At 37.4% G+C, this 26,752-nt stretch overlaps 1 protein-coding gene across 2 annotated transcripts in view; it reads left to right on the plus strand.

The window, feature by feature from the left end:
• MRPL39 (mitochondrial ribosomal protein L39) overlaps nt 1-26,752 on the plus strand; it is a 196,336-nt gene that overhangs the window by 87,656 nt on the left and 81,928 nt on the right. Inside the window, exon 10 of one of the 2 annotated variants that reach the window (XM_032277124.1) lies at nt 4,324-4,401. The exons of the other annotated variant lie outside the window; for it this stretch is intronic. Within the exon in view, the coding sequence (XP_032133015.1) occupies nt 4,324-4,386 (63 nt within the window). The 3' untranslated portion in view covers nt 4,387-4,401. Of the gene's footprint in view, nt 1-4,323; nt 4,402-26,752 lie in introns of those variants that run through there. 2 annotated transcript variants of the gene reach the window in all.

Raw genomic sequence — 26,752 nt, forward strand, 5'->3', positions numbered from 1 at the left:
TCCCCACCCAAATTTCATCTTGAACTGTAGTTCCCATAATTCCCATGTGTCATGTGTGGGACACAGTGGAAGGTAATTAATCATGGGGGTGGTTATCTCCATGCTGTTCTTGTGATAGTGAGTGCTGGTTTTATAAGGGGCTTCCCCAGCTTCACTCTACACTTCTTTCTGTTGCCATGGGAAGAAGGATGTGTTTGCTGCCCCTTATGCCATGATGTAAGTATCCTGAGGCCTATCCAGCCATGAAAAACTGTGAGTCAATTAAGCCTCTTTCCTTCATAAAATACCCAGTCTTGGGTATATCTTTATTAGCTGCATGAAATGGATTAATACAGTGTGGCTAAGTGCTTATCTGGCTCTGCTATGACTAAAGTTAAATATCTTTAAACCATGTAGGTAGGATAGTCTAGGGTGCAAATATGACAAAAATCTAAATTACATATAGAAAGTAACAATCCCACTCATCAAAACTTGGCAGCATTGCACGTTGTTGTTAAAGAGAACTGACTCACAGCAGCTGTGGGTATTTCCAAGCCAAAAGGATTGGTTAGAGAGGAAGGAATCCCACAGTGTGTGATGGTCATCTCAACTGGAATGGGATGTCTCTCTGAGTGTTTTAAATATCTCTCAAATATGTTAGCATGTGGTTCTTTGAGAGACTGACATGCTGAAGAGCCCAGGTTTTGTTAACAGATCTTTATATTTGGTCTAGATGCTGAACTTGGGTTAAGGATAGTATACTACTTGGAGATACTTAGTTTCTACATGGTTTGCAGTTAAAGGGTTGGTAGGTAGTGGTTTCTGGAGAGGAAAATGGAGCTAGCCATGGAATTTTGACAATTTTTTGTTATTTCAAATTTTATGAGTCATTGGAGATTTTCTCCCAAAATATATTTTCTTTTTAACTTTGCTACATTAAAAAAAAATTCCTTTGAATTGTTAGCATGAAAATCTAGATTTTTTTTGCATGAGTATGAAAAGCATGATTTTTATGCTAATTATTCAGAACTTCTGGTTGGTATTACATGTGTAGTTCACAAGAAACCTATGTATCTTATCCACTTCATCTCAATGCTAAGCTGATGTGCAGAAATAATTGAAAGGAAAATTATTTTTTTATAAGCTCTTCAGAACACACAATAAAGAGAATATGTCCATAATGCCTAGTGAAATGTCTTAAAATCCTCTTTACCCATGTTTTCATAATCTATTGCTCTGTAATGAACCACCCTCAAATCAGTGACTGAAAATATCAATCACTGGCTATTATTTCTTGCAATTCTGTGGATTGATGAGATCAGTTGGGTGGTTTCAGTTCTTGTGTTGTTGGCTGGGGCTATAGACTTTTGGTAGCTCCTTTGGCTGGAGCACCCAAGATGGCTCATTCCCATGGTTGGTAGTTGTCAGCTGGGAGCACAACGGAGATTGTCCATCAGAATGTCTCAGTTTTCCTTACTATGGCTAATCAACAAGGTATGAACTTCTCACAGCATGGGAGCTCAGTTCTGAGGCAGTGCTCCAAGTACACGAAAGAGGCGCCTTCAGATCTCTTTAGGCCCAGTCTCAGAAGTTACAGAGCATCACTTCCATCGCATTCTATTGGCCAAAGCCAGTCTCCAAGCTATCTCATATTTAAAGGAATTGAAGGAGACTCTCTGCTATGGTCTGAATGTGTCCCTCCAAAATTCATGTGCGAATCTAAGACCCACTATGACAGTATTAAGAGGTGGGCCCTTGTGGAAAATGATTGTTATGAAGGTGGCACTTTGTGGGGTTAGTTCTCTTATAAAAGAGGTTGAAGGGAAAGCCCTGGTCCCTTTTTTATACCTTTCCCCATGTGAGGACATTTGTCCCTTCCTTCCCATGAAAAGAAAACACTGTCTATAAGAAATGGGCCTTGACCAAACACTAAATCTGCCAGCATCTTGATCTTGGACTTCCCAGCTCCCAGAACTGTGAAAATAAATTTCTGTTGTTTATAAACTACTCAGTCTAAAGTACTTTGTTACAGCAGCAGGAATGGACTGACATTCTCCCTCTTGGTAGATGTAGTAGCAATGTTTATGGCCATCTTTAATCCACTACAACATGTCTTTCTCAATAACTCATACACGTGGCAGCTGCTTCCAAATCTCCCTCCTCTCTCACTCCCAACTCTGCCCAGACCCCATCCCCCAATTCTGTCTCTCAAGTTGTTTTTCTCATATTCCCCTGCTTTCTTTCCAATTCACCATTTCATCTCTGTAGCATATTTCTGCGCTTTCTAGTGTAAATCCACTCAGCTAGCCTTTTTAGTATTTCTCCCTTATGCATTTCCTTGAGCTTCATAATAAACTGGGAATTTATTAGGATTTTAAATAGCATAATGCTCCTTCATGGGAGTGAGCAGGAGTGGAAAGTGGACATGATTATTTATTTTATTCCTGTTAATATATGTTTGTATGATACACAGCACAATGGGAATTGATTTTGGTTTCAATTGCATTTGACATCAGTGGAGTCTTAGAATGTGACACAAGGATTGGGTTAGCAGAGAATGTGACCGATTCAGGATCGAGTACTGGAGATTGCCTGAGGCACATCATATATCAGGATTGATGAAAATGGTGCTTATTGGACATCATGCTATTTTTTTCACCCTGTTACTTTTATTTTTTTATTTTTTTCTAAAGATTTTAAGTTCAGGGGTACATGTGCAGGATGTGCAGGTTTGTTACATGGGTAAACATGTGCCATGGTGGTTTGCTGCACAGATCAACCCATCACCCAGGTATTAAGCCCAGCATCCATTAGCATTCCCTTGATGCCCTCCCTCCACCCACTCCCCACCTTCCAACAGGCCCCACTGTGTGTTGTTCCCTTCCATGTGTCCATGTGTTCTCATCATTTAGCTCCCACTTATGTGAGAACATGCAGTATTTGGCTTTCTGTTGCTGCATTAATTTGCTAAGGATAATGGCTTCCAGCTCCATCCATGTTCTGGCAAATGACATGATGTCATTCCTTTTTATGGCTGCATAGTATTCGATGGTGTATATATACCACATTTTCTTTATCCAGTCTATCACTGATGGACATTTAGGTTGATTGATGTCTTTGCTATTGTGAATAGCACTTTACTGAACATACACATGCGTGAATCTTTATATGAATGATTTATATTCCTTTGAGTATCTACCCAGTAATGGGATTGCTGGGTTAATGGTATTTCTGCCTCTAGGTCTTTGAGGAATTGCCACACTGTCTTCCACAATGGTTGAACTAATTTATAGTCTCACCAACAGTGTAAAAGCATTCCTTTTTCTCCACAACCTCACATGCATCTGTTGTTTTTGGCTTTTAATAATGGCCATTCTGATTGGTGTGTGACAGTATCTCATTGCAGTTTTGACTTGCATTTCTCTAATGATCAGTGATATTAAACTTTTTTTTTTCATGTTTGTTGGCCGCATGTATGTTTCTTTTGAGAAATGTCCATTATGCTCTTTTGAAGAGCAATGTTTTTGGCTCTAGGGAAATCCTAAAGAGTTTTATTGTGAACTTGAGACTTATTAGAAATAGATCCCCTGTAGAAGTTGGTTTCTGAAGAAAATAACATTAAGCAAATACAAATTTTAGCAGGTCTTGTCCAATATTGTCTTTAGAACAAGAGTACACAAACCATATATTTAAATATTTAAAAATTATAACTCAAACTAGTAATCTGTTATATAAAATCTGTTCTGTTCTCTTACCTTGACAAATATACCTTTATATTGACCTGGGGGGCTATGTGCAAATTTATGACTCTCAAGTTTTTCAGAGTTCTCTGATAAAATGTGGCAGCTTGGGGAAAACTGAGCCCAGACCTTGCCTGCTCTGCTTTTCTCCCTACCACTAGGCCTGTCTTGTACTGAGAGAGGTCTCACTCTGTGTGTTTGGACACTCCAGGTTACACTCCAGAGCTATGTCCATAGTCCTTAATACAGCAGCTCCTTAGCTACTCCTCAGGCCTGGGATGAGCAAATGACCAGTGCCATCCACTTTTGGGAGGCACAATTGGTGAAACATTCCATTCCAGCCTTGGAAGTGGGTTCAAGGATGCCTGGGCAGGAAAATCCAGGGTCCAGATTCCCATAGCAGGGTCTACGAGAGGACGTGCAGCTTCCACATGAGCAAGTTTGGCTCTGTAAGCTTCTTGCTTTGTGGTGAGGAGTGTGACTGGAGTGAGCCCTCTAAAGCACAGGGTGCAGAGCAGGGGGACCTGTTGTCCAGGTCATAGGCAGTACCACCTTGAGCCATGGATGTGCAGAAATTCAACTCATTTTTTTCTTTTTTGTGTAGGTTCAGCACTCAGAGTTCTATCTTGTACTTCTCCTCATGTTGCAGACATCCACGAAAGAGTAAGATGGTTGTCGGTTGGATTGAAGAACAAATGTGTGGAAGGCACTGAGGTTTGTGTGTGAATGTGGTGAGTGGGGCCAAGGAGGACTTGTGGACTTCTGCCAGGAGGAAGTAAGAGGCTGAGCAAGACAGATCTCCTGGTCAGTGTGGAAACATTTGACTGGGCTATGTGAGGTTGATGACATTTGGCTCTTGTCTAGTAAGCCCACCTGGCCATACTGGGAATGGGAGAATCTAGTGATTAGAGGGTACCCATGTGTAGGCTATCCATAAGAATTCCCAAATATTGAAGAAACTGAAAAAGTGTGTTAAACAGCCCTTTCTTCCCAGAGATCAAAGGAAGAAGAAAGATCTGTATTGAATGTACTGGTCTATCCTTCAGTCTCAACAGATTCAACTTCCTTGGAAATGCTATTTTGTGCATGAACAATCACTTGTATGTGAGACTTTCTGAGTCATTGAATAGCACAGGTTTACATCATCAAATACAGCTTGAAACCAATCTTTAGAATGTTTCACAATTATCTTTTGTGATTTTATGATGGCAAGAGTTTACATTCCATCCCCACTCCATGACTGGTATGAGTGTTCTAGGAAAAGTTGGTGTTGGTTCTACCCAGATGTATTGATGCTGCTTTTTTGGGGAATATCCAGTTCCAGAAAATGCCTGGAACACCATGATCCAATGTGTGTGTATGGCGTGTCAAACCCTAATGGGTCTATGCCATTGTCAATGTTCACCAGGCCAGATGCCTTTGGAGGGAGAAGGTCAGGGGTTTGGACCTCTAGGGTTAACCACCACTCAATAATTTCTTACAGTCAGAGACTCACTTCTATTTACTTATTACACTCCCACTGCCATTTTGCACTAAAGTACAAGTGCAGGTTACATGGGTCATTCAGATGGTTGCAACAGCATACTACAGGGGCAGCTGGTTTTCTGAACTGAGCTTGGGATATTACTTTATTTACATTTGTTTTTGAAGCAAGGTCTCACTCTGTCACCTAGGCTGCAACGCAGTGGTACAATCACAGCTCACTGCAGCTTTGAACTCTTGGGCTCAAGCAATCCTTCTGCCTCAGCCTCCTGAGTAGCTGAGACTATAGGTGTGAGCCACCAGCCTGGGTAATTAAAAAAAATTTTTTTTTGTAGAGACAGAATCTCACTATATTTCCCAAATTGGTCTTGAACTTCTGGCCTCAAGAAATTCTCCTGCCTCGGCCTCACCAAATTCTGGGATTACAGGCATGAGCCACCAGGAATGGCGTACTTTATTTACTTCCTTGATGCCTATACATTGTGTTGTCAATAAAACTTGAGATTCTACAACTGAGACTAGTCCCTGTTTTTAATTAATTTCTTTTTTTGTAATTACAGGGCTACCACTGAGGTTCAGATTCTGAATTTTGGGTCATCAGAACTAGTTTTTTTTTTTTTTTTTTTTTTCCAGTTTTAGGAAATATGCTCTATGCTGGAATACAGATAGCAGTGTAGCCCTATGCACACTCATGGGAGTGTGCACACTTGTGTGCATATATGCACGTGTACCATGTGGTTGCCCCTGGTCTCAATAAGGGAAATTCAAGGTGAGGGTTGGGGAAAGAACTATGTCCTTGGCTTGCAGAGTATTGGGAAATATAGAGTTTTTCAAAATAGGGGAGGATGGCTTGCACATAGCAGCTTCCTGGATATTCCCGGGGGAAATTAAAATCCAATAGAGGAATCATAACATATTTCTTCTCTTAGTTCTCCATTTTTTTCCTTTATTTATACATAAAAGAGTAGAAAAGAGAATTATTTTCTATTTTGCAATTTACAGCTCCTAAATATTCAGGGTAGAGTGGCAGGCATATATTTGTTGTGATTGAGAATGACAATATTTTTCTGATTGAAAACATCTACCAGTTGGCAAAACATAGTGCTGAAAGTTTACACCACAGTGTCACTTCACTAGACTTAAAGCAGAATTAAGAAGGCTCCCTTAAAGTCAGAAATGTTATCTGAAAAAAAAATCACTCATTTTTTTTCACATTACATTTTCTTTTTTCACATTAAGTGAAATGAAACATAGCCCAAGTAAATTTTGTAAAAATTCAAAAGAGAGGATCCATTGATGGGGAGAAGCCTGGTCTAGGTGGAGTAATTTTCAGGGAGGACTTTAAATTGCCAAGGGCTAGGTTGTGTGAATTTGGGTTCTGGGGAGAAATGGGTGGATGCACTTTGAAGAAAATTGAGGAAAAATTGAACAGAATTTTAAATTTATAATTTTGTCCAGAGTAAGTGTTGGATATTTAACTTATTATCTCTTATTGCTAGCTATTAATGCTTTCTATATGCTAAGCAGTCAAAGTCCTTTACAAATATTAACTGCTTAAAACTTTCAATTACAAGGTGAGTGCTATTAAAATCATCCTTATCATGCCAGTGAGAAAACTGAGGAAGGAAGAAGTGATTTTCCCAGGTACTATAAGTAGTCATGATTTGAATCTAGGTATTCTGTTTCTAAGCCAGCAGTCAGCACTAAACATACTTCTGTGGTGCATGTGAAAATACACAGGTGTCACAAATGTCAGGATTTGGAGAGGAGCATAATTGTATTTATTCCTTTATCTTGATTTTTCTTTCAGAAAACTTTATGCTGATGACCCAGATGTGTATTTTTGGTTGTTTTAAATTTGTCTGCATGCATTCTTACCATTGTCTAATCACCATCTTCACTTGCTAGGATTGTATTCTTCTGTAGTGTAAAATTCATTCATTAATTCCTGTGTGAAACATGATACATTGCTCTCTTTTATTGAGTTTCTAATATATGAATGTGAAAGAGCTTGCGGACTATTTTGCAATGCTTCTGTTTACAGCAAATGCATATTTCTAGGCCAGATAAACCAGAAACTATAATTTAGTAAGGATTTATTGAGCACTTACTATGTTTTAGGCATTATGGTAAGTACTTTATAAGTATTTTCTTATATAATCCTTCTTGTATAATCTTGTATAATCTATGAAGTAGCTACTATTACTGACTTCATTTTATAAAAAATAAACTAAGGAATAACAAAGTGAAAACCAAAGAACAAAAACTAGCAAAAATAAAACAAAATACCTAGAAATGAATTGAGCCAACATTTAAACCAATACTGTACTCCAGAGAACAGCATCATATTATCTGTACTAGAATTCTGGGTTCCATTACTGTAGATTAAATGAGTTAGCACATAAAATAACATGGATAAATATCACCTGGCAAAAAGCAAGTACTTAATAAAGGTTAACTATTAGTTTGTTACCTGAGTATATTGTGTGATGCTGAGGTATGGGGTACAAATCATTGAGGTACTGAGAATAGTATTCAACAGGTTTTTAACCTTTGCTTCCCTCTCTCCCTCATCATGTAATTCTTGGTATCTATTATTGCCATCTTCATGTCTGTGAGTGCCCAATGTTCGTCTCCCATTTACAAGTAAGAATACGTCTTACTTGGTTTTCTGTTCTCGTGTTAATTTGCTTAAGATAATGGCCTCTAGCTGGATCCATGTTGCTTCAAAGAACATGAATTTTTATTTTTTATGGGTGCCTAGTATTCCATGGCATATATGTACTACATTTCCTTCATCCAATCCACCATTAATGGGTACCTATGTTGATTCCATGTCTTTGTTATTGTGAATAGTGCTGTGATGAACATATGAGTGCATGCGTCATTTTGATGAATGATGTTTTCCATTGGATATATACCCAGTAATGGGATTGTTGGCTTGAATGGTAGTTCTGTTTTAAGTTATTTGAGAAATCTCCAAACTGCTTTCCACAGTGGCTGAACCAACTTACATTCCCACAAACATATATAAGCATTCTTTTTTCTCCACAGCCTTGCCAACATCTGTTTTTTTTTGACTTTTTTTTTTGGAGATGGAATTTCACTCTTGTTGCCCAGGCTGGAGTGCAATGGTGTGATCTTGGCTGAGCACAGTGTCTGCCTCCCAGGTTCAAGTGATTCTTCTCTCCTGCCTCAGCCTCCTGAGTAACTAGGATTACAGGCATGTGCCACAACGCTTGGCTAATTTTGTATTTTGGGTAAAGATGGGGTTTCTCCATATTGGTCTCCTGATTTCAGGTGATCCGTCTGATTTGGCCTCCCAAAGTGCTGGGATTACAGTCATGAGCCACCGTGTCCAGCCCTTGACTTTTCAGTAATAGCCATTCTGACTGGTGTGAGGTGATACCTCATTGTGGTTTTGATTTGAATGTCTCTGATGATTAGTGATGATGGGAACTTTTGTCTTATTTTGTTTTCATTTAGTTTATTAAACTTTTAAAATTAAAGCCTAACTGTATACAGAAGATGTACATTTCCTAAAGTGTAGTATTCACTGAGTTTTTACGAACTGATTACTCTCTTGTAATCAGCATTCGGATTAAGAACAGAAAGTGTCCAGTGGCCAGAGGCCACTTTTGTTCTTTCTAGGCACTATCCCCAAACCTCAACAGTAACCACTACCCTGATTTCCAGCAGCATTGATTTGCTTCCACTTGTTTTATCTTTTATAGAAATGGAAGCACGGAGTTTTATTCTTTTGTGTCAGGCCTCTTTCACTCCAATTATTTCTGTGAGATTCATCCATATTGCTGCAGGTACTTTAGCTTGTTCATTCTTATATAATGTATGAATATACTCCAATCTATTTATCCCATTGCACTGTGGACAGGCATTTGAGTAGTTTCCCATTTGGAGCACTTATGAGTAGTGCTATCTTAAATGTTCTAGTACATGTCTTTGGTAAACATGTATTAGCTATTTTTACTAACCACTGTGTACACTAGAGAAAATTTGGCATGATGGTTTAGTTGGAAGGAAATAAAAAACAAGAAGATCCTGTTGTTAGTGTATTAAAAATTAACATTCATTGAGAAAATATTGCAAAACAGAAGAAAACATGGTTTTGAGATTTATGACAAACCAGGGTGACTGTAGTCAATAAGAATGTCTTACATATTACAAAATGAGATGGTAAGTTTCAAATATCTCATAATAAAAAATGATAGGTAGGTGAAATGATGGATATGGTAATTAGCTTGATTTAATTATGCCACATGCTATATACATATCAAAACATCCCATTTATCCCATAAATGTATACAGCTATGATTTGTCAATTGAAGAAAGTTATTATTAGATTAAAAAATCAATCACAACTCAGTAGAGCTATCCGTCAGTTTCCTGGTTCATCTCATGTTGTGTGAATCTGTACCTTCAAAAAATAAGATACACTTTCTAACTCACAAATAAAAAGAAGGACCAATGGAAATTGGACCAGAGGAGGAGTCTGCTACAGTTTCCAAGAGGCCAAGAATTGTGATGGCAGCTCTAAAGGTGAGGGTTATAGATGGCCTGAGCAGATTCAAAGTGGCCATTCATGAGATGTGCTGATTTTTCGTGGTCAGGCTAAAATTCATCAACCCAGAACTTGAACAATATCGAACAAAACAATTGGTTATGAGTATGTGACTAGGGTTCCAAATAATTATCGTTGGACAAAGTCAACCTGCATCTCACATGAAAAAAATGACAGTAACAGGAATGCAATGGGCGTCTGGTGACTTTGAAGTCTGGGGTGGGAAGCTAAATGTAGGGTGTTCATAGATTTTTCTAATTGAAGGTTGTATTTGGAAGAGAAAGAGGATCTGGAGAGATAATAGTTGAAACTTCAGTATTTCAAAAAGATAGGATTTGATTTTAAGAGTTGAAGAGATGAATATTGAGGAAAATATTGTAGCTCAGACTTGTGGTTAAATTAACTTTACATTCATTTTTAAGAGGGATGGCAAACACTCAACAATAATCATCAAGCTAAACAGTGTGCTATCCACGAGTGACTCGCAAAAGTAAATAGTATAGAGGAGGTGCTTCATCTTCCACAGAGGAGTGAAAGAGAAATGGAGATAATTTTGTGAAAATCAGAGCACTGTGAAGATAAGAATTTCATCTTTGAAAAGAGAAAAGATAATGGCAGTAAATGTCAGGGAAATTCAGGGTTGGAAGGTGTCTGTCCAACCTGTGTATTTTATAGATGAATAAAATAGAAAACTGGTGAAGGATGAGTCAGGCTCTTGAGTCAGGCTCTCTGGGTTTAAATCCTAGTGGTCAGACTCTCTTTGCCCTATTTTCCTTTTGTAAAATTAGGCAATAATTGTATCTAAATAATTGTATCTAAATCTATCTATGTGTCTGTCCAACCTGTGTATTTTATAGGTGAGTAAAATAGAAAACTGGTAAAGGATGAGTCAGGCTCTTTAGTCAGGCTATCTGGGTTGAAATCCTAGTGTTCAGACTGACCCTCTGTGCCCTATTTTTCTTTTGTAAAATGAGGTAATAATTGTATCTAAATCAGAATTGCTCTGAAGATTAAATGAAATAATGTAGATAGTGCCGAACAAGTGCCTGATAGGGAATATGTGTTAGTTATTGATTTGAGTGACTGCCTTTAAGTTTTACAGCTAGTTAGCAGTAGAGTTGTAACTAGATCTCAAGTTTACCATGCCCTCAAACTTTCAATTTAGTGTCTTCCAAACGTATCACATTGTGTCTTGAAGGGATTTCAGAAACCTGTTTTCTTTGCTCTGAATTCAGAACCAGTTTTGGTGAAGACATGAGAGTCAGGGAGATGTGACCAAAATACGAATTTTTTTTTTTTTCACTCAGAAAAGCTGGATTAAAGGTTATTACTTAGATCTAGGACAGCTAGATAAACTTTCCTTTGGTATAGCTTGGGGCATGGATTCCCCAATTGGGAATCTCTGTTCACCTGCCCACTCCCTTGCCACAATCTACACCGAAGGAAAATTTATCTGCAGCTAAGACTGCTGTCTTGCATGAGGGTGTGAAGAGAGGAAGAGATATGAGAGAGGAGAAGAAAGGGCAGAAAGATCCCAAATCCCTTTTGCTTAGAAGTTGTGAACTACATTAGCTCTACTCAGTCAATAAATATGCACTAATGGCTGTCATCCGCCAACTAGGTGATGTAGTTTACTTTCCGAGGTAGAATACTTAGTAGACCTCTTTGGGGGATGAACAAAAGTTGAGCAGAAAAAAGAGAGAAAGGACTCTTTGCAGAGGAAATAGTGTTTGAATAGGCTGTACTTGAATATCAAAACCAAGAAGTGAGTGCAGACTCCTGGAGGAGGAATGCCAGCAAATTAGGAGTAGGGAATCAGCTTTCCTCCTCCAGCTTCTCTCAATGCTGACACAGCAATTCCAGATTTTAAAATTAACACAAAGAGCTTGCTGATGATATAGAAATAAAGAGAGCGTAATTTATTCACTCACTTAACAAATGTGGAACATTTTTTTCTTGTTTCAACCCTGTTAACTGAAGAACAAGTTTGTTTTTAAATGTCAGATAGATTGCATCACTATTTGTTTTTAGATTTTTAAAATTTCTGGGGCACATGTACAGAATGTGTACATTATTAGTGTATAGGAATGCTTGGCATCACGATTTTTAAGGCCTTCTAGTGATTTGCAATTTCAGTAGAATACAATCCAAACTCCTTACTATGACATTCAAGACTTTACCTGATCAGTTTTAACTCTCTGTTCCTTACTTGCTAAGATCCATCCACATAGGCCTCTTTCTATTCCTTGGATATGCCAAACTTTTTCCAACTGCTGTAGAGCCTATAGACTTAGGGTCCAGATCTTTAATGCTGGTTTTTCATGTCATTCAGTTGCATCTCAAATGTTGCCATGTTCAAAGACTTTGTCTCACCATGCTATCTCTAGTAGCCTTCCCATCACACTAACACATGGTCCCTCTTATATATTGTATTGACTGCAATTTACATCTGAAATAATCTTGCTCATTTATTTGTTTACTTGCTCATTATCAGGCCTTATTTTACTACAACTAATAGCTTCAGGAGAGCAGGGATCTTGCTTTGTCATTCACTGATGATCTTAGGGGGCCCAAAGAGTGCTGGTATATAGTTAGCTCTTAAAAATATTGTTAAAAGAATTATTAAATAAGTGAACGAATGTATGAATGAATATAACTTACAAGGCTCTGGGGATTTCAAGGCCAATAGAGACTTTTTCAGAAATTCACAGTCTAGTTAATTAACTTTACTGAAATGTATTACGTGCTATAGTAAAGGCACATGTAAAGTATGTTGCAAGAAAAGAGATGGAGAACTGGAAGGAAGGCTCCAATGTAATCAGTTTTCCTATGAGAAAGTATTTCTGTGAGAAAAAGTGATTACACAGTAGGCCTCCTTGGGATATGATGGAGAGTTGGCTAGAAAAAGAAGAGGAGGAAGGACATTCTAGGTAGAGGTAACGGTATATGAATAGCTTATTTTTGGACATCAAAACAATGAAGAGAGAGCGGACTCTAGGTACTCAGAGATGTCATTCTGGTCTTTCATGAAGCAAATTTTAAAAATAACAGAAAAAAGCATAGTATGATTCCATTTCAGGGGTTCCAGCTCACAGATGACATGGTTCAAGATGGATTCAAAGAATCTTTTTTAACAATAACTACAAATTACCAACAAGAAAGGAGGAGGGTCTAAGAGACTGTTGGATATATTTAGATTTTATGTAGAAAAATTAACAGAATATAAATGTAGGAGACCATGCTTTTAAAGAAGCAGAATAAGGGAGATGAACCATAAGAATTATGTGAGACCAGAAGAAACAGTGGCTTAGAAAAATTCTAACAGGTAAAATGGGCCTTCAGACCCTCAGTTGGAAAAAGCAATATAATCCCTCCCAGAAGAGGCAACCCCTTTATTACAGAAGTTAGCATAATGTAGTAGTTGAGAGAAAGAAGGCAAACCTTATCCTCTATCATTTTATTTCTAGCTTTTCCATTCAGTGAAACAAATTTCAGATTAGAAAGGTTACAGGCAGCAGCAAGTGCAGAAATGAAGATCTAGGTAGTTGAATTTTATTTGGTATGAGTTTATGTTTCCAGATTAATAATACATTAAAATTAATAAAATGATTGAATGATTTGATAGTGTAGAGACTTGTTCATGTGTTTGAAATATGAAAAATGAGAGAAGGGGGTAGCAGAAGAAGTAAGGGCAAGTATAGAAGAAAAAGGTTGTTGTTCCATTTAGGAATGACCTGTAGGCTACCGTAAGCTAGTTTTGGTTTAAGCATACACAGAAATTACCTATATTCTGCAATAAATACTCTTTTGAATGATAATTGTGTCTAAATCCAGACATTTCCGGCTTAGCCTAGTTGGTTTAGTTATATTTCAGTATCTATCATCTATCTATCTATCTATCTATCTATCTATCTATCTATCTATCTATCTATCTGTCTATCTCTGTCTGCCTATCTAATCTCTATCATCTGTCTATCTATCTATCTATCTACCTATCTTTCTAATTTTTTTCCTTTAAACTTTTCTAGATCTCAGACTGCTCTCAAAAGTGCCCTTTGGCTGACCAGTGCAATGGAGAAAATCTCTCAGAACCATAATACTTTTGTTTGGGACATTGATCCCTTAATGAATATTAAGGAGTTATTGTGAAATATTATTGAGTTTTAAGAGAATTATCCTTAAGTATGTGAGAAAACTGTCATTCAGCTCACAAAGACATGCTCTTCTACTCTTAATTATTTAGCAAGAAATGTATGTTCTGAATGTATCTGGCACATATGTGCATTCATGACACATAACTGGATTTTTTGAGGTCTTTAAGGGGTAAAAGGGAGAAATGATTAAAGCATCCCTGGGGAAATATGACAAACTAGTTGAGTCACAAAATTACCCCCAAATAGAGCATGTTCAAAGGGACTTTTTGTCTGCATAGTGAATAAATTATTTGTTTTTCATGTGAACTGCATACACTTTTGCAACTTAGAATTTAGCAACTCATCTAAACCACTGAACGTTAGGAAGTATTCCTGCCCAGTTTCTTAGAACTTTCACTGTTCCCTTTTCTTCTGAAGGCTGTTGTTGTGAACACGTGTCAAAAATGATTTATGTGCTTCAAGATAAATCTTGGTCCATGTTGTTAGTCAGAATCTTACTGTGCTGATTCAGGACTGTATCGAACACAAATTTATGCATTGACATAGTTAAGCTGTGCAACACTGACATTAAGGTTTTAGATTGTTTCAGTTAGATTGTCTCACTGAATTGTCTCACTGAATTCCACACCTTTTTTTTTGTTCAAAGGTTTTAAATTTTAATTGTACATTGCATTAATTCAATATATTTAAAGGCATTTATTCTTGGTATTTACTAAATTTAAAATTACAAAGGAATAGAAAGTGTTTTCTTTTTCTCTGATGAGAGTAGATAGTAATAACAATTTTAGCAATACTAATTATATTTTAGATGATCGATATAATTTTTTGTCTCAAAGAAGAATTTTAAAATTTAGCAGCCTTTTAAGTTGCAAATTCTAAAATGTACACTCCCCAGATATAGTAGCAGATATTCAACAGATATTGAAAATTGAGCTTTTCTGTTAAGTCCAGGACCCTCCAAATAAGAGCCTATACATCTTGAAAAAATTTGTGAACATTCTTTAACCTTTTCCTTCCAGCGTTACAGTGAGAAGACTTTACAATACATTGAAGCAATCTTAGAAATAAATATGAACAATTTCCTTAGAAATGTTCAAGGAAATAAAGATTATCTGAGGGAAAATATGAAATGTAAAGAGAATAAAACTGTATTGAAGATTTATGATATTAAAAAGACATTTATGCACCTCTAAAGTGGTTCTGTAAGACCAGTCTTTTGCTGTAGGGTAGATTGGGGTTGTTACTCAAAAGAAATAGATTGCTTTCAATATAGAAAAAGGGCAAAATAACTCTACTTACATTCACTGCCTCCCTCCCTCCTCTCTCCTTTCTTCCCTACTCTCTCTCTCCTTTGAACACTTACTATGTGCTCCCACTGTGGTTAAGTTATACTGGTCATACTATGATAGGAAGAGAGACTACCTGCTCTTATAGAGCTTGGAGCCTAGTGGGAAACTGTCATATGCAGACATTAAAACGAGGGCATTGAGGGAATGTCCCTGAATCTATGCCTCTGTAGATTCTCCAAGTGTATGTGGTTGATATTTTCTCTTTTTTGTCCCATTTTCTTTCTTTCTTTTTTTTTGCCATTTAATCTAATCAATCTTTTTTTTTTTTTTTTGAAATAAAGCTATTCTAGTTATTTGTAATTTTTTTGTCTTTTTGATAATAGCCATCCTAGTTGGGGTGAGATGATAACTCATCGTGGTTTCAATTTGCATTTCTCTGACGTTTAGAGCATTTTTTTCATGTATTTTTTGACCATTTGTATGTATGTCTTCTTCTGAGTAATGTCTGCTCGGATTGTTTGCCCATGAAAATTTTTTTCTGTCATGGTTAGGATGTTTGAGTTCCTTGTGTATTCTGAATATGAATTCCCTGCCAGTTGAATGGTTTGCAAATTTTTTTTCCCATTTTTTGGTTGTCTTTTCAACCTGTTGCTTGTTTCCTTTGCTGTGAAGAAGCTTTTTAGTTTGATACAATCCCATTTGTTTATTTTTGCTTTTGTTGCATGTACTTTGGAGGTTTATTCATAAAATATTTTCCCTGCATTTTCTTCTAACAGTTTTATAGTTTCAGATCATGCAAGTAGGTCTTTGATACATTTTGAGTTCATTTTCTTGTAGGACAAGATGCTGGGGTCTAGTTAAATTCTTCTGTGTATGGGTATTCATTTTCCCCAGAATCATGTATTAAGAGACTGCCTTTTCCTCAATGAGTTTTTTTGGCACCTTTATAAAAAATCAGTTGGATATAGATATATGAATGAATTTCTGGGTTCTCCATCCTGTTTTGTTGGTCTAGGTGTCTGTTTTTATGCCAGTACCATTCTGTTCTGGTTACTACAGCTTTGTAGTATATTTTGAAGCCAGATAGTGTGATGGCTCCAGCTTTGTTCCTTTTGCTCAGGATTGCTTTGGTTATTAGAAATCTTTTGTGGTTCCAAACAAATTTTAAGATTTTTTTCTCTATTTTTGTGAAGACTGTCATTAACATTTTAATAAGGATTGCATTGTATATGTAGATTGCTTAGAGTGGTCATCTTAATACTATTAATTCTTCTGATCTATGAGCATGGGATATCTTTCTATTTGTATACTATTCACTTACTTTCATCAATGTTTTGTTTTCCTTGCAGATTTCTTTCACATCCTTGGTTAAATTTATTCCTAGGTATTTTGTGTGTATGTGTGTGTGTGTGTGTGTGCGCGCGCGCGCGCGTGTGTGTGTGCATGCGTGTGTGTGTGTGTGTGTGTGTGTGTGTGTGTGTATGGGCATAGCTATTGTAAATAAGATTGCTTTGTTGGTTTCTTTTTCAGCTAATTTGTTGTTTGTGCATAGAAATGCTACTGATTTTTGTATGTGGATTTTGCATCTTGCAACTTTACTGAATTTATTAGTTCTAAGAGTTTTTAGGTAGAGTATTTAGGTTTCTCTCTATATAAGAACATGTCATCTGAAAACAGACTGATAGCCTCTTTTTGGTTTAGATGCACTTTAGTTCTTTCTTAATTGTTCTGTCAAGGACTTCTAGTTCTATGTTAGATAGGAATGGTGAGATTGGGCTTCCTTGTCTTATTTTACTTCTTAGTAAAAAAATTTTCAGCTCTTTCAAATTTAGTATGATATTAGCTGTAGATTTGTAATATATGGCCTTTATTGTGTTGAAGTACTCTCCTTCTATCCCTAATTTATTAAGAACTTTTATAATGAAGGGATGTTGAATTTTATCAAATGCCTTTTCTGCATCTATCAAGATGATCATGTTTTTATCCTTCATTCTGTTGGTATGGTGTTCCACATTTATTGATGTATCACATTTATTGATTTGCATATTTTCAACCATCCTTGCATTCTTGGGATAAATCCCAGTTGATCATGGCATATTATCTTCTTGGTGTATTATTGGATTTGGTTTGCTAGTATTTTGTTGAGGTTTTTTGTGTCTGTGTTGATTAGGAATATTGGCCTGTAGTTTTCTTTTTATGTTGTGCCCTTTTCTGGTTTTGGTATCAGGGGTTATGTTGGCGTCATCAAATGAGTTAGGAAGAGTTTCTTCCACTTCAAATTTTTTGAAATAATTTGAGAAGAATTGATATTAAATCTTTAAAATTTTGGTAGAATTTAGCAGTGAAGTTATCTGGTCTTGGACATTTCTTTGCTGGAAGACCTTTTATTATGAATTCAATCTCATTATTTATTGTTGGTCTGTTCAGGTTTTCCATTTATTCTTGCTTTAATTTTCATATGTTGTATGTGTTGAGGAATTTATTTTGTCTTGATTTTTGAATTTATAAGTGTATAGTTGTTCATAATATTTTTAATAATCATTTTTATTTCTGTGTTATCTGGTGTGACGTATTTTCTGTTTCTTATTCTTTTATTTAGATCTTCTTTCTTAAGTCTAGCTAATGGTTTGTCACTTTTGTTTATCTTTTCACAAAGCCAACTTTTTGTTTTGTTGATCTTTTGTGTTTTTTATCTCAATTTTATTTCTGCTCTGATATTTCTTTTTATCCTACTAACTGTGGGTTTGGTTTATTCTTGCTTTTATAGTTCTTTGAGATGCAATATTAAGTTGTTTATTTGAAATATTTCTAGTTTTTTAGTGTAGACATTTATCACTATAAACTTGCCTCTTTTTTTTTGAGATAGAGTCTCGCGCTGTCACCCATGTTGGAGTGCAGTAGCATGATCTTGGCTCACTACAACCTTTGACTCCTGGGTTCAAGCAATTCTTGTGCCTCAGACTCCCGAGTAGCTGGGATTATAGGAGCATGCCACCATGCTGGCTAATTTTCATATATTTTGTAGAAGTGAGGCTTCACTATATTGGCCGGGCCACCATGTAAGATGTAGTTTTGCTCCTCATTCACCTTCTGCCATGGTTGTGAGGCCTCCCCCACCATGTGGAACTGAGTCAATTAAGCCTCTTTCCTTAATAAATAACCCAGTCTCTGGCATTATTACTATTATTTGAGACAGAATCGTGCTCTGTTGCCTAGCTGGGTTAATATTTGTAGTTTTCTTTTTTAATAGAGATGGGATTTCACCATGTTGGCCAGGCTGGTCTTGAACTCCCAACCTCATGTGATCTGCTGGCCTCAGCCTCCCAAAGCGCTGGGGTTATAGGCATGAGCCACCATGCCTGGCCTAAACTTGCCTCTTAATACTACTTTTGTTTTGTTCCATAGGTGTTGGTATGTTTGGGTTCTATTTGCATTTGTTTCAAGGAATTTTAAAACTTCATCCTTAATTTCCTCATTCGCCCATTGTTCATGCAGGAGACTGTTGTTTAATTGCAAGGTATTTGTATAGTTTCAAATGCCCCTCATTGATTTCTAATTTTGTTCTGTTGCAGTTACATAAGATAGTTGATATAATTTCTATTTAAAAAATTGAGACATTGTTCAACTCCCACTTACGAGTGAGAACATGTGGTGTTTGGTTTTCTGTTCTTGTGTTAGTTTGCTGAGAAGGATGGTTTTCAGCTTCATCCATGTCCCTGCAAAGGACATAAACTTGTCCTTTTTATGGCTGCATATTATTCCATGATGTATATGTGTTACATTTTCTTTACCCAGTCTATCATTGATGGGCATTTGGGTTGGTTCCAAGTCTTTACTATTGTGAACAGTGCCACAGGAAACATATGTGTGCATGTGTCTTTATAGTAGAAGGATTTATAATCCTTTGGGTATTTACCCAGTAATGGGATTGCTGGGTCAAATGGTATTTCTGGTTCTAGATCCTTAAGGAATCCCCACACTGTCTTCCACAATCGTTGAACTAATTTACACTTTCACCAACAGTGTAAAAGCATTCCTATTTCTCCACATCTTTTCCAGCATCTGTTGTTTCCTGACTTTTTAGTGATGGCCATTCTAATTGGCATGAGATGGTATTTCAATATGGTTTTGATTTGCATTTCTCTAATGACCAGTGATGTTGAGCTTTTTTTCATATGTTTTTTGGCTGCATAAATGCCTTCTTTTAAGAAATGCCTTTTTATATCCTTCACCTACTTTTTGATAGGGTTGTTTGTTTTTTTCTTGTAAATTTGTTTAAGTTATTTGTAGATTCTGAATAGTAGCCCTTTATCAGATGGATAGATTGCAAGAATTTTCTCTGATTCTGTAGGTTGCCTGTTCACTCTGATGATATTTTGTTTTGCTGTGCAAAAGCTTTTTTGTTTAATTAAATCCCATTTGTCAATTTTGGCTTTTGTTGCCTTTGCTTTTGGTGTTTTAGTTATGAAGTCTTTACCCATGCCTATTTCCTGAATGGTATTGCCTAGGTTTTCTTCTAAGGTTTTTATGGTTTTAGGTCTTATGTTTAAATCTCTAATTCATCTGGAGTTAATTTTTGTATAAGTGTAGAAAGGGATCCAGTTTCAGTTTTTTGCATATGGCTAGACAGTTTTCCCAACACCATTTATTAAATAGAGAATTTCCCCCCATTGCTTGTTTTTGTCAGGTTTGTCAAAGATCAGATAGCTGTACATGTGTGGTGTTATTTCTGAAGCTTCTGTTCTGTTCTATTGGTCTATATGTCTGTTTTGGTACCAGTACCATGCTGTTTTTGTTGCTGTAGCCTTGTAGTATAGTTTCAAGTCAAGTAGCTTGATGCCTCCAGCTTTGTTCTTTTTGCTTAGGATTGTCTTGACTATGTGGGCGTTTTTTTGGTTCCATATAAAATTTAAAGTAGTTTTTAAAAATTATATGAAGAAAGTCAATGGTAGCTTGATGGAGGTAGCATTGAATCTGTAAATTACTTTGGGCAGCATGGCCATTTTCATAATATTGATTCTTCTTATCCAGGCCACAGCGTGGGGAATCTCACATACTGGGGCCTATTGGGAGGGGTGGGGCTAGGGGCAGGATAGCATTAGGAGAAATACCTAATGTAGATGATGGATTGATGGATGCAGCAAACCACCATGGCACGTATACCTATGTAACAAACCTGCATATTCTGCACAGGTACCCCAGAACTTAAAGTGTATATATATAGAAAAAAACAATTTAGAAACAGAAGTTACTATTCTAACAAGAGTAGGAAGCAATGTGGCTCAAAAAACTCAGTTTAGCTCAATTGTATGACTTGGAAGAAAATTGTCAATGTTCCAGTCTTCAGTCATTTCATTGTAAGTATAATAAAAACAGTTACTGTTCTCTCTCTGAAAAAAAAATTGAGACTTGTTTCATGTTCTAACATGTGGTCAATCCTGGAGAATGTTCCTTGCACTGATAAGAAGAATATGTATTCTGCAGCTGTTGGGTAAAATGATTTGTAAATGACTATTAGGTCCATTTGCTGTATGGTGTATTTTAAATCCAGTGTTTCTTTTTTTTTTTTTTTTTTTGAGACGGAGTTTCACTCTTGCTACCCAGGCTGGAGTGCAGTGGCGTGATCTCGGCTCACCACAACCTCCAGCTCCTGGGTTCAGGCAATTCTCCTGCCTCAGCCTCCCGAGTAGCTGGGATTACAGGCACGCGCCACCACGCCTAGCTAATTTTTTTTTGTATTTTTAGTAGAGACGGGGTTTCACCATGTTGACCAGGATGGTCTCGATCTCTTGACCTCGTGATCCACCCGCCTCGGCCTCCCAAAGTGCTGGGATTATAGGCGTGAGCCACTGCGCCCGGCCTGTTTCTTTTTTTTGATTATCTGTCTAGATGATCTGTCCAATGCTGACAGTGGAGCATTGAATTCCTCAACCTTTAATATTATTGTATTGGAGTCTATCTGTCCATTTCAATCTAATAACATTTGCTCTATATGTCTGGGTGATCCAGTGTTGGGTGTGGGAATTCATTTAGGGTGGTAGCAAAAATATTAAGGGAAATTTATTAGAGAAAGTTGTGGAATATAGTCCCAAACTCTTTTAGCAGGCTCAAGGGTTTTTTCTATAGTTCTTGGCTGAAGGCAGCCAGAGTCTCTTTGCAGGAGCCAGACAGATTAGGGTGCAAAGATAAAGAATGTGAATAGTTTACCTAACTAACTTGTTTACTCATTAGCCTTTGATCATTCTGAATGGCTCTCTGGGGTGGGTGTGGGGGAGGTTGACCAGGGATATTACTCACTAATGATGTTTGCTTTGGGCATGGGAACCTGTCCTTCAATCTTTAACCTCTAGTGGTGTTGACTCAAGCCTTTGTCAGTTAAACTTACTGAATAAATGTGAGTCTCACTGGCTGGTGGGGGCTGGAGATCACAACTCTCCAGGGAGTTTACAGCACTCTCCAGGGAGTCTGTAAGCAGCCCTGAACACCTAGCCTGCTTATTCACTGTATTCTGTGTGTGAGTGAATTTATTCATCTGTCACTGAGTCAGAATCTGCAGGACAGACCCCTGCAAGTGGTGACCCTGACAGTTGGGTGCATATATATTTACATTTGTTATATTTTCTTGATGAATTGGTCCTTTTATTATTATATATTGCCCCTCTGTTTCTTTTTTTCATACTTTTTAACTTGAGCTGTTTTGTCTTTTATGTATAGTTACTCCTGCTCACCTTTGGTGGAATATCTTTTTCCATCCCTTCACTCTCAATCTATCTGTGTCTTTACAGCTGAGATGAATTTCTTATAGGCAGCATGTAGTTGGGTATTTTTTTTTTTTTAAAGAAACCCATTCAGCTCATCAGTATCTTTTAAATGGGAAATTTTGTTCATTTACTTTCAAGGTTATTATTGGTAGGCAAGAACTTATTTGTGTGATTTTACTGTCTCTTTTTCTGGTTGTTTAGTATATTCTTTGTTTCTTCCTCTATTATTGTTTATTTTTGTGGTTGGGTGGTTTTTTGTAGTGATGTTTTGATTTCTTTCTTTTTCTCTTTAGTGTATTGGCTTTCTTGGTGAGTTTTACAGTTTTGTATGTTTCATGATAGTGGTTATTGTCTTTTTACTTCCAGATGTAAGACTCCTTTGAGCGTTTCTTATAAGGTCAGTCTAGTGGTGAAAATATTCCCTTAGTTTTTACTCATCTGAGAATTATTCGATTTCTCCTTCATTTTTGAAAGATAGCTTTGCTGGGTATATTTTTAGCCAGCTGTTTTTTCTTTCAGTATTTGGACTAAAGCATCTCATTCTTTTCCAGCCTGTAAGGTTTCTGCTGAGAAATCTATTGTTAGTCTAATACATATTCCTTTATATGTAACTTGATGCCTTTTTTTTTCTTGCTCTTTTTAGAATTCTTTCTTTGTGTTTGACTTTTGACAATTTGACTATAATATGCCTTAGAAGGCAGCTCCTTGAGCTGCATCTATTTGCAGTTCTTTGAGCTTCCTTGATTTAGATGCCCTTCTCTCTCCCCACAGCTTGGGAAGTCTTCAGCTATTATACTAATTTAGCAAATAAGGTTTTACACCTTTTCCATACTCTTCTTCTTCTGTAACACTCATAATATAAATATCTGTTTACTTACTGATGTCTCATAAATCCTGTAAATTTTCTTTTTTCCTTTTTATTTATATATTTTTGGTCTGCTTGTGTTATTTCAAAAGACTGTCCCCAAATTCAGAAATTCTTTCCTTTGCTTGGTTTAGTCTGTTGTTGAAACTCCTGATTGTATTTAGGCATTTTATTTATTTAAAAAATCTATCCCATTGTTGAATTTCTCATTCAAAGTATGAATTGTTTCCCTGATTTTGTTTAATTGTCTATATTCTCTTATATTTCAATGAATTTCCTTAAGATTACTGTGTTGAATTCCTTTTCTGACTTCTTGTATATTTTCTTATGATTGGGATCTGTTACTGAAAAATTACTGTGTTCATTTGGAGGTGTCATTTTTTTCTTTTTTTTCTCTTTTATATGTTATTCCAAATGGGAGAAATTGGCCAAAACAAAGGGGCCACAGGCTCCATGTAAGTACGAAACCCAGCGGGGCAGTCATTATATCTTAAAAGCTCCAGAATGATATCCTTTGACTCTGTGTTTCACATCCAGGTTATGGTGATGCAAGAAGTGGGCTCCCACAGAATTGGGCATGTCCATCTCTGTGGCTCTGCAGGGTATAGCCACTGTGACTGCTTTCACAGGATGACATTGAGTGCCTGTGGCTTTTCCAGGTGCATGGTGCAAACTGTCAGTGAATGTACCGTTCCATGGTCTGGAGGATGGTGCCCCTCTTTTCACAGCTCCACTAGGCAGTGCCCAAATGGGAACTCTGTGTTTGGGCTCCAGCCCCACATTTCCCCTCTGCATTGCCATAGAAGAGGTTCTCTATGAGGGCATCACTCCTGCTACAGACTTTTGTCTGGACAGCTAGGGGTTTTTATACATCCTCTGAAATCTAGATGGAGGTTCCCAGTACTCAACTCTTGTCTTCTATACGCTCACAGGTCCAACACCATGTGGCAGCTGCCAAGGCTTGGGGCTTGCATCCTCTGAAGCAACAGCTGAAGCTGTACTTTTGTCCCTTTTAGCCATGGCTGGAGCTGGAGCAGCTGCAATGCAGGGCCCTATGTCTGGAGGCTGCAAAGAGCAGTGGGGCTCTGGGTTGGCCCAAGAAGCCATTGTGCTCTCCTAGGCCTCTGGGCCTGTGATGGGAGGGCTACTTTGAAGATCTCTGACATGCCCTGGAGACATTTTCCCATTGTCTTGCTTGTTAATATGCAGCTTGTTGGCTTAAATTTCTCCTTAGAAAATGAGGTTTTCTTTTTCATATGACTGGACTGCAAATTTTCTAAACCTTTGTGTTCTGCTTCCCTTTTAAACATAAGTTCCAATTTTAAACCATCTCTTTATGAACACATATAACTGAATGCTTTCAGAATAAGCCAGAATTGGCCTCTTGTATACTTTGCTGCTTGAAATTTTTTCTGCCATATACTCTAAATCATCTCTCTCAAGTTCAAATTTTCACACATCTCTAGGGCAGAGGCAAAATGCTGCCAGTCTCTTCACTAAAGCATAGCAAGAGTGACTTTTGCTACAGTTCATTTCCATTTGAGACCATCTCGGACTGGATTTCATTGTCCATATCACTATCAGCATTTTGATCAAAACCATTCAACAAGCCACTAGGGAATTCCAAACTTTCCCACATTTTCCTGTCCTCTTCTGAGCCTTCCAAACTATTCCAACTTCTGCCCATTACTGGTTGCAAAGTCACTTCCCCATTTTCAAGTATCTTTATAGCAGTACCCCACTCCACGTACAGTTCTCTGTATTAGTTCATTTTTACACTACTATAAAGGTACTACCTGAGACTGGGTAATTTATAAACAAAAGAGGTTTAACTGATGTGTAGTTCCTCCTGGCTTGGGAGGCTTCAGGAAACTTACAATCATGGCAGAAGGTGAAGGAGAAGCAAGAACCTTCTTCACAAGGTGACAGGAGATAGAGAGGGTGAGGAGGGAAATGCCAAACACTTTTAAAGCATCAGCTCTCATGAAAATTTCCTCTTTATCACGTGAACAGCATGGAAGGAAACTTTCCCTGTGATCCAATCACCTCCCACCAGGTTACTCTCTCAATACATGTGGATTGTAATTTGAGATAAGATTTGGGTGGGGACCCAGAGCCAAATCATATCAGGCACTTTGATTTTATGCTTCTTTCCTTTCGCCTGGAACTCATACAAGGTGTGGAGCTTTCTTCTTCTGACCTGTGGTGACAAACATATATTAAGGATCACTGATCATAAAGATGGCATGAACTTGAGTTTCTGATGGCGTTATGCGGCTTCTTTCTCAGCTCTGCACTAACTACTGACTTTTCATACATCAGAAAAATAAAACCCCAAATGTGTGACTAGCAACTGAATTCAATTCCTAACTTATAAGAGTTGTGGGGTCAGGGAAGTGTTTCTAAAGCCACAACACAATTGTGAGTGACTCTCAATTATTAACTAACAGTAGCTCTCAATTGTTAGTGTGCATACGAATTATAAGGGGACCTTGTTAAAATACAAATTCTGATTCAGTAGGTGTGGAATGGTGTCTGAGACCCTGCATTTCTAATCATTCTCATGTGATGCTGTTGCTGCTGGTTTGGGAAACCACTTTGAATAGTAGCGAGGATCTAGAACACCACTATTCTTCCAGCTGAACCACCGAATGATATCAATTTCCTAATTGTAAATTTACCCTATTTTCTTGTACCTTAGCTACTTGAAACTTACCTGCTTTGTTTACTGCATCGTTCTATCATATGTAATTGTCATAACACAAAGCAAAAAGCGTTGAAAGAGTAGATCTATCTACTAAAATAAGGACATTTCCAACACCAACTGCAAATCTATAAGGGGCAATTTCAAAGCAAAACAATAGGCAGCTCGCATTCCAAGGTTAATGAAAAGGAAGCTTAAGTGCCTCTCTGTAATGTAGTTCTCTGCATAGCCTCATTGTGCACATCCTCTTGAGACAGTAATAGAGGTCTTGGAGCTAGGGTTTTTACTGCATGTCTGCCTTGGGAATATTCAACTTTCCTTTGCTCAGTTATATTGAGGACATGCTCTGAATGAGCAGCTAAAGTAATTTCCACTTTTATGATTGCTGGCTACTTATCTGAATATTCCTGTTGCTCTTCTGGAAGTAATGGGCATTTTGAGAGGAAGTAGAGACCAATATCTGCCAGAAGCATTAGACAATTAGGAAGAAAGAGGTGTCCAAGGAAATCCAGGATTCTGATCTTCCGATATTTCCTTCCTGTGTCTAAAATGAATGTTACATCCCAGCTGGTCTTACCTGATCACCATTGCCTGAACACAAATGACCCATTCCCACCTCCATACCTTAGCTCGTACTGTTTATTCACTCTCACCCACTAACTTCCCCTACCAGTAATCATTGCTATACAGTGTGGGTACTACTTATTATATCAGGCTCTGTGTTATATGCAGAGCACAATTTAACTCTCAAGCAATTTTACAAAATAGGTATTATGGACTGCATTTTTGTTCCTTCCTCAATTCATATGTTGAAACACTAACCCCCAATGGGGATGCTATTAGGAGTTGGAGACTTTGGGAGGTGATTAGGGTTAGATGAGATCATGAGGGTGGTGTCCCAACTTTTACTCCCGAGGCTTGAGCAGCAGTTAGAGACTTAGCAATAAGTAAATCCACAACATATTTCAAATGCTGCAATCCTTTGGATCACTAGGACCTCCTTTGATTTTTCATTGAAAGTCATCATTCTATGCCAGTCAATACAAGCACTGAAAGTTGAAATGGAGAAAAACCTGATAAAACGTATGTTTTAGATTTGTCTGAGATACATACTTATCTCCAAAAGCTACGTTTTCACTTCCTTTCTTCCTTGAAAGCCAAGTGGTTCCATTATTTTTGATATGTTCAGAGCCAGTAGA

The sequence above is a fragment of the Sapajus apella genome, unplaced genomic scaffold (genome assembly GCF_009761245.1).
Source record: "Sapajus apella isolate SASKATOON/1434 unplaced genomic scaffold, GSC_monkey_1.0 scaffold8, whole genome shotgun sequence".
In the NCBI taxonomy this organism is placed as follows: domain Eukaryota; kingdom Metazoa; phylum Chordata; class Mammalia; order Primates; family Cebidae; genus Sapajus; species Sapajus apella.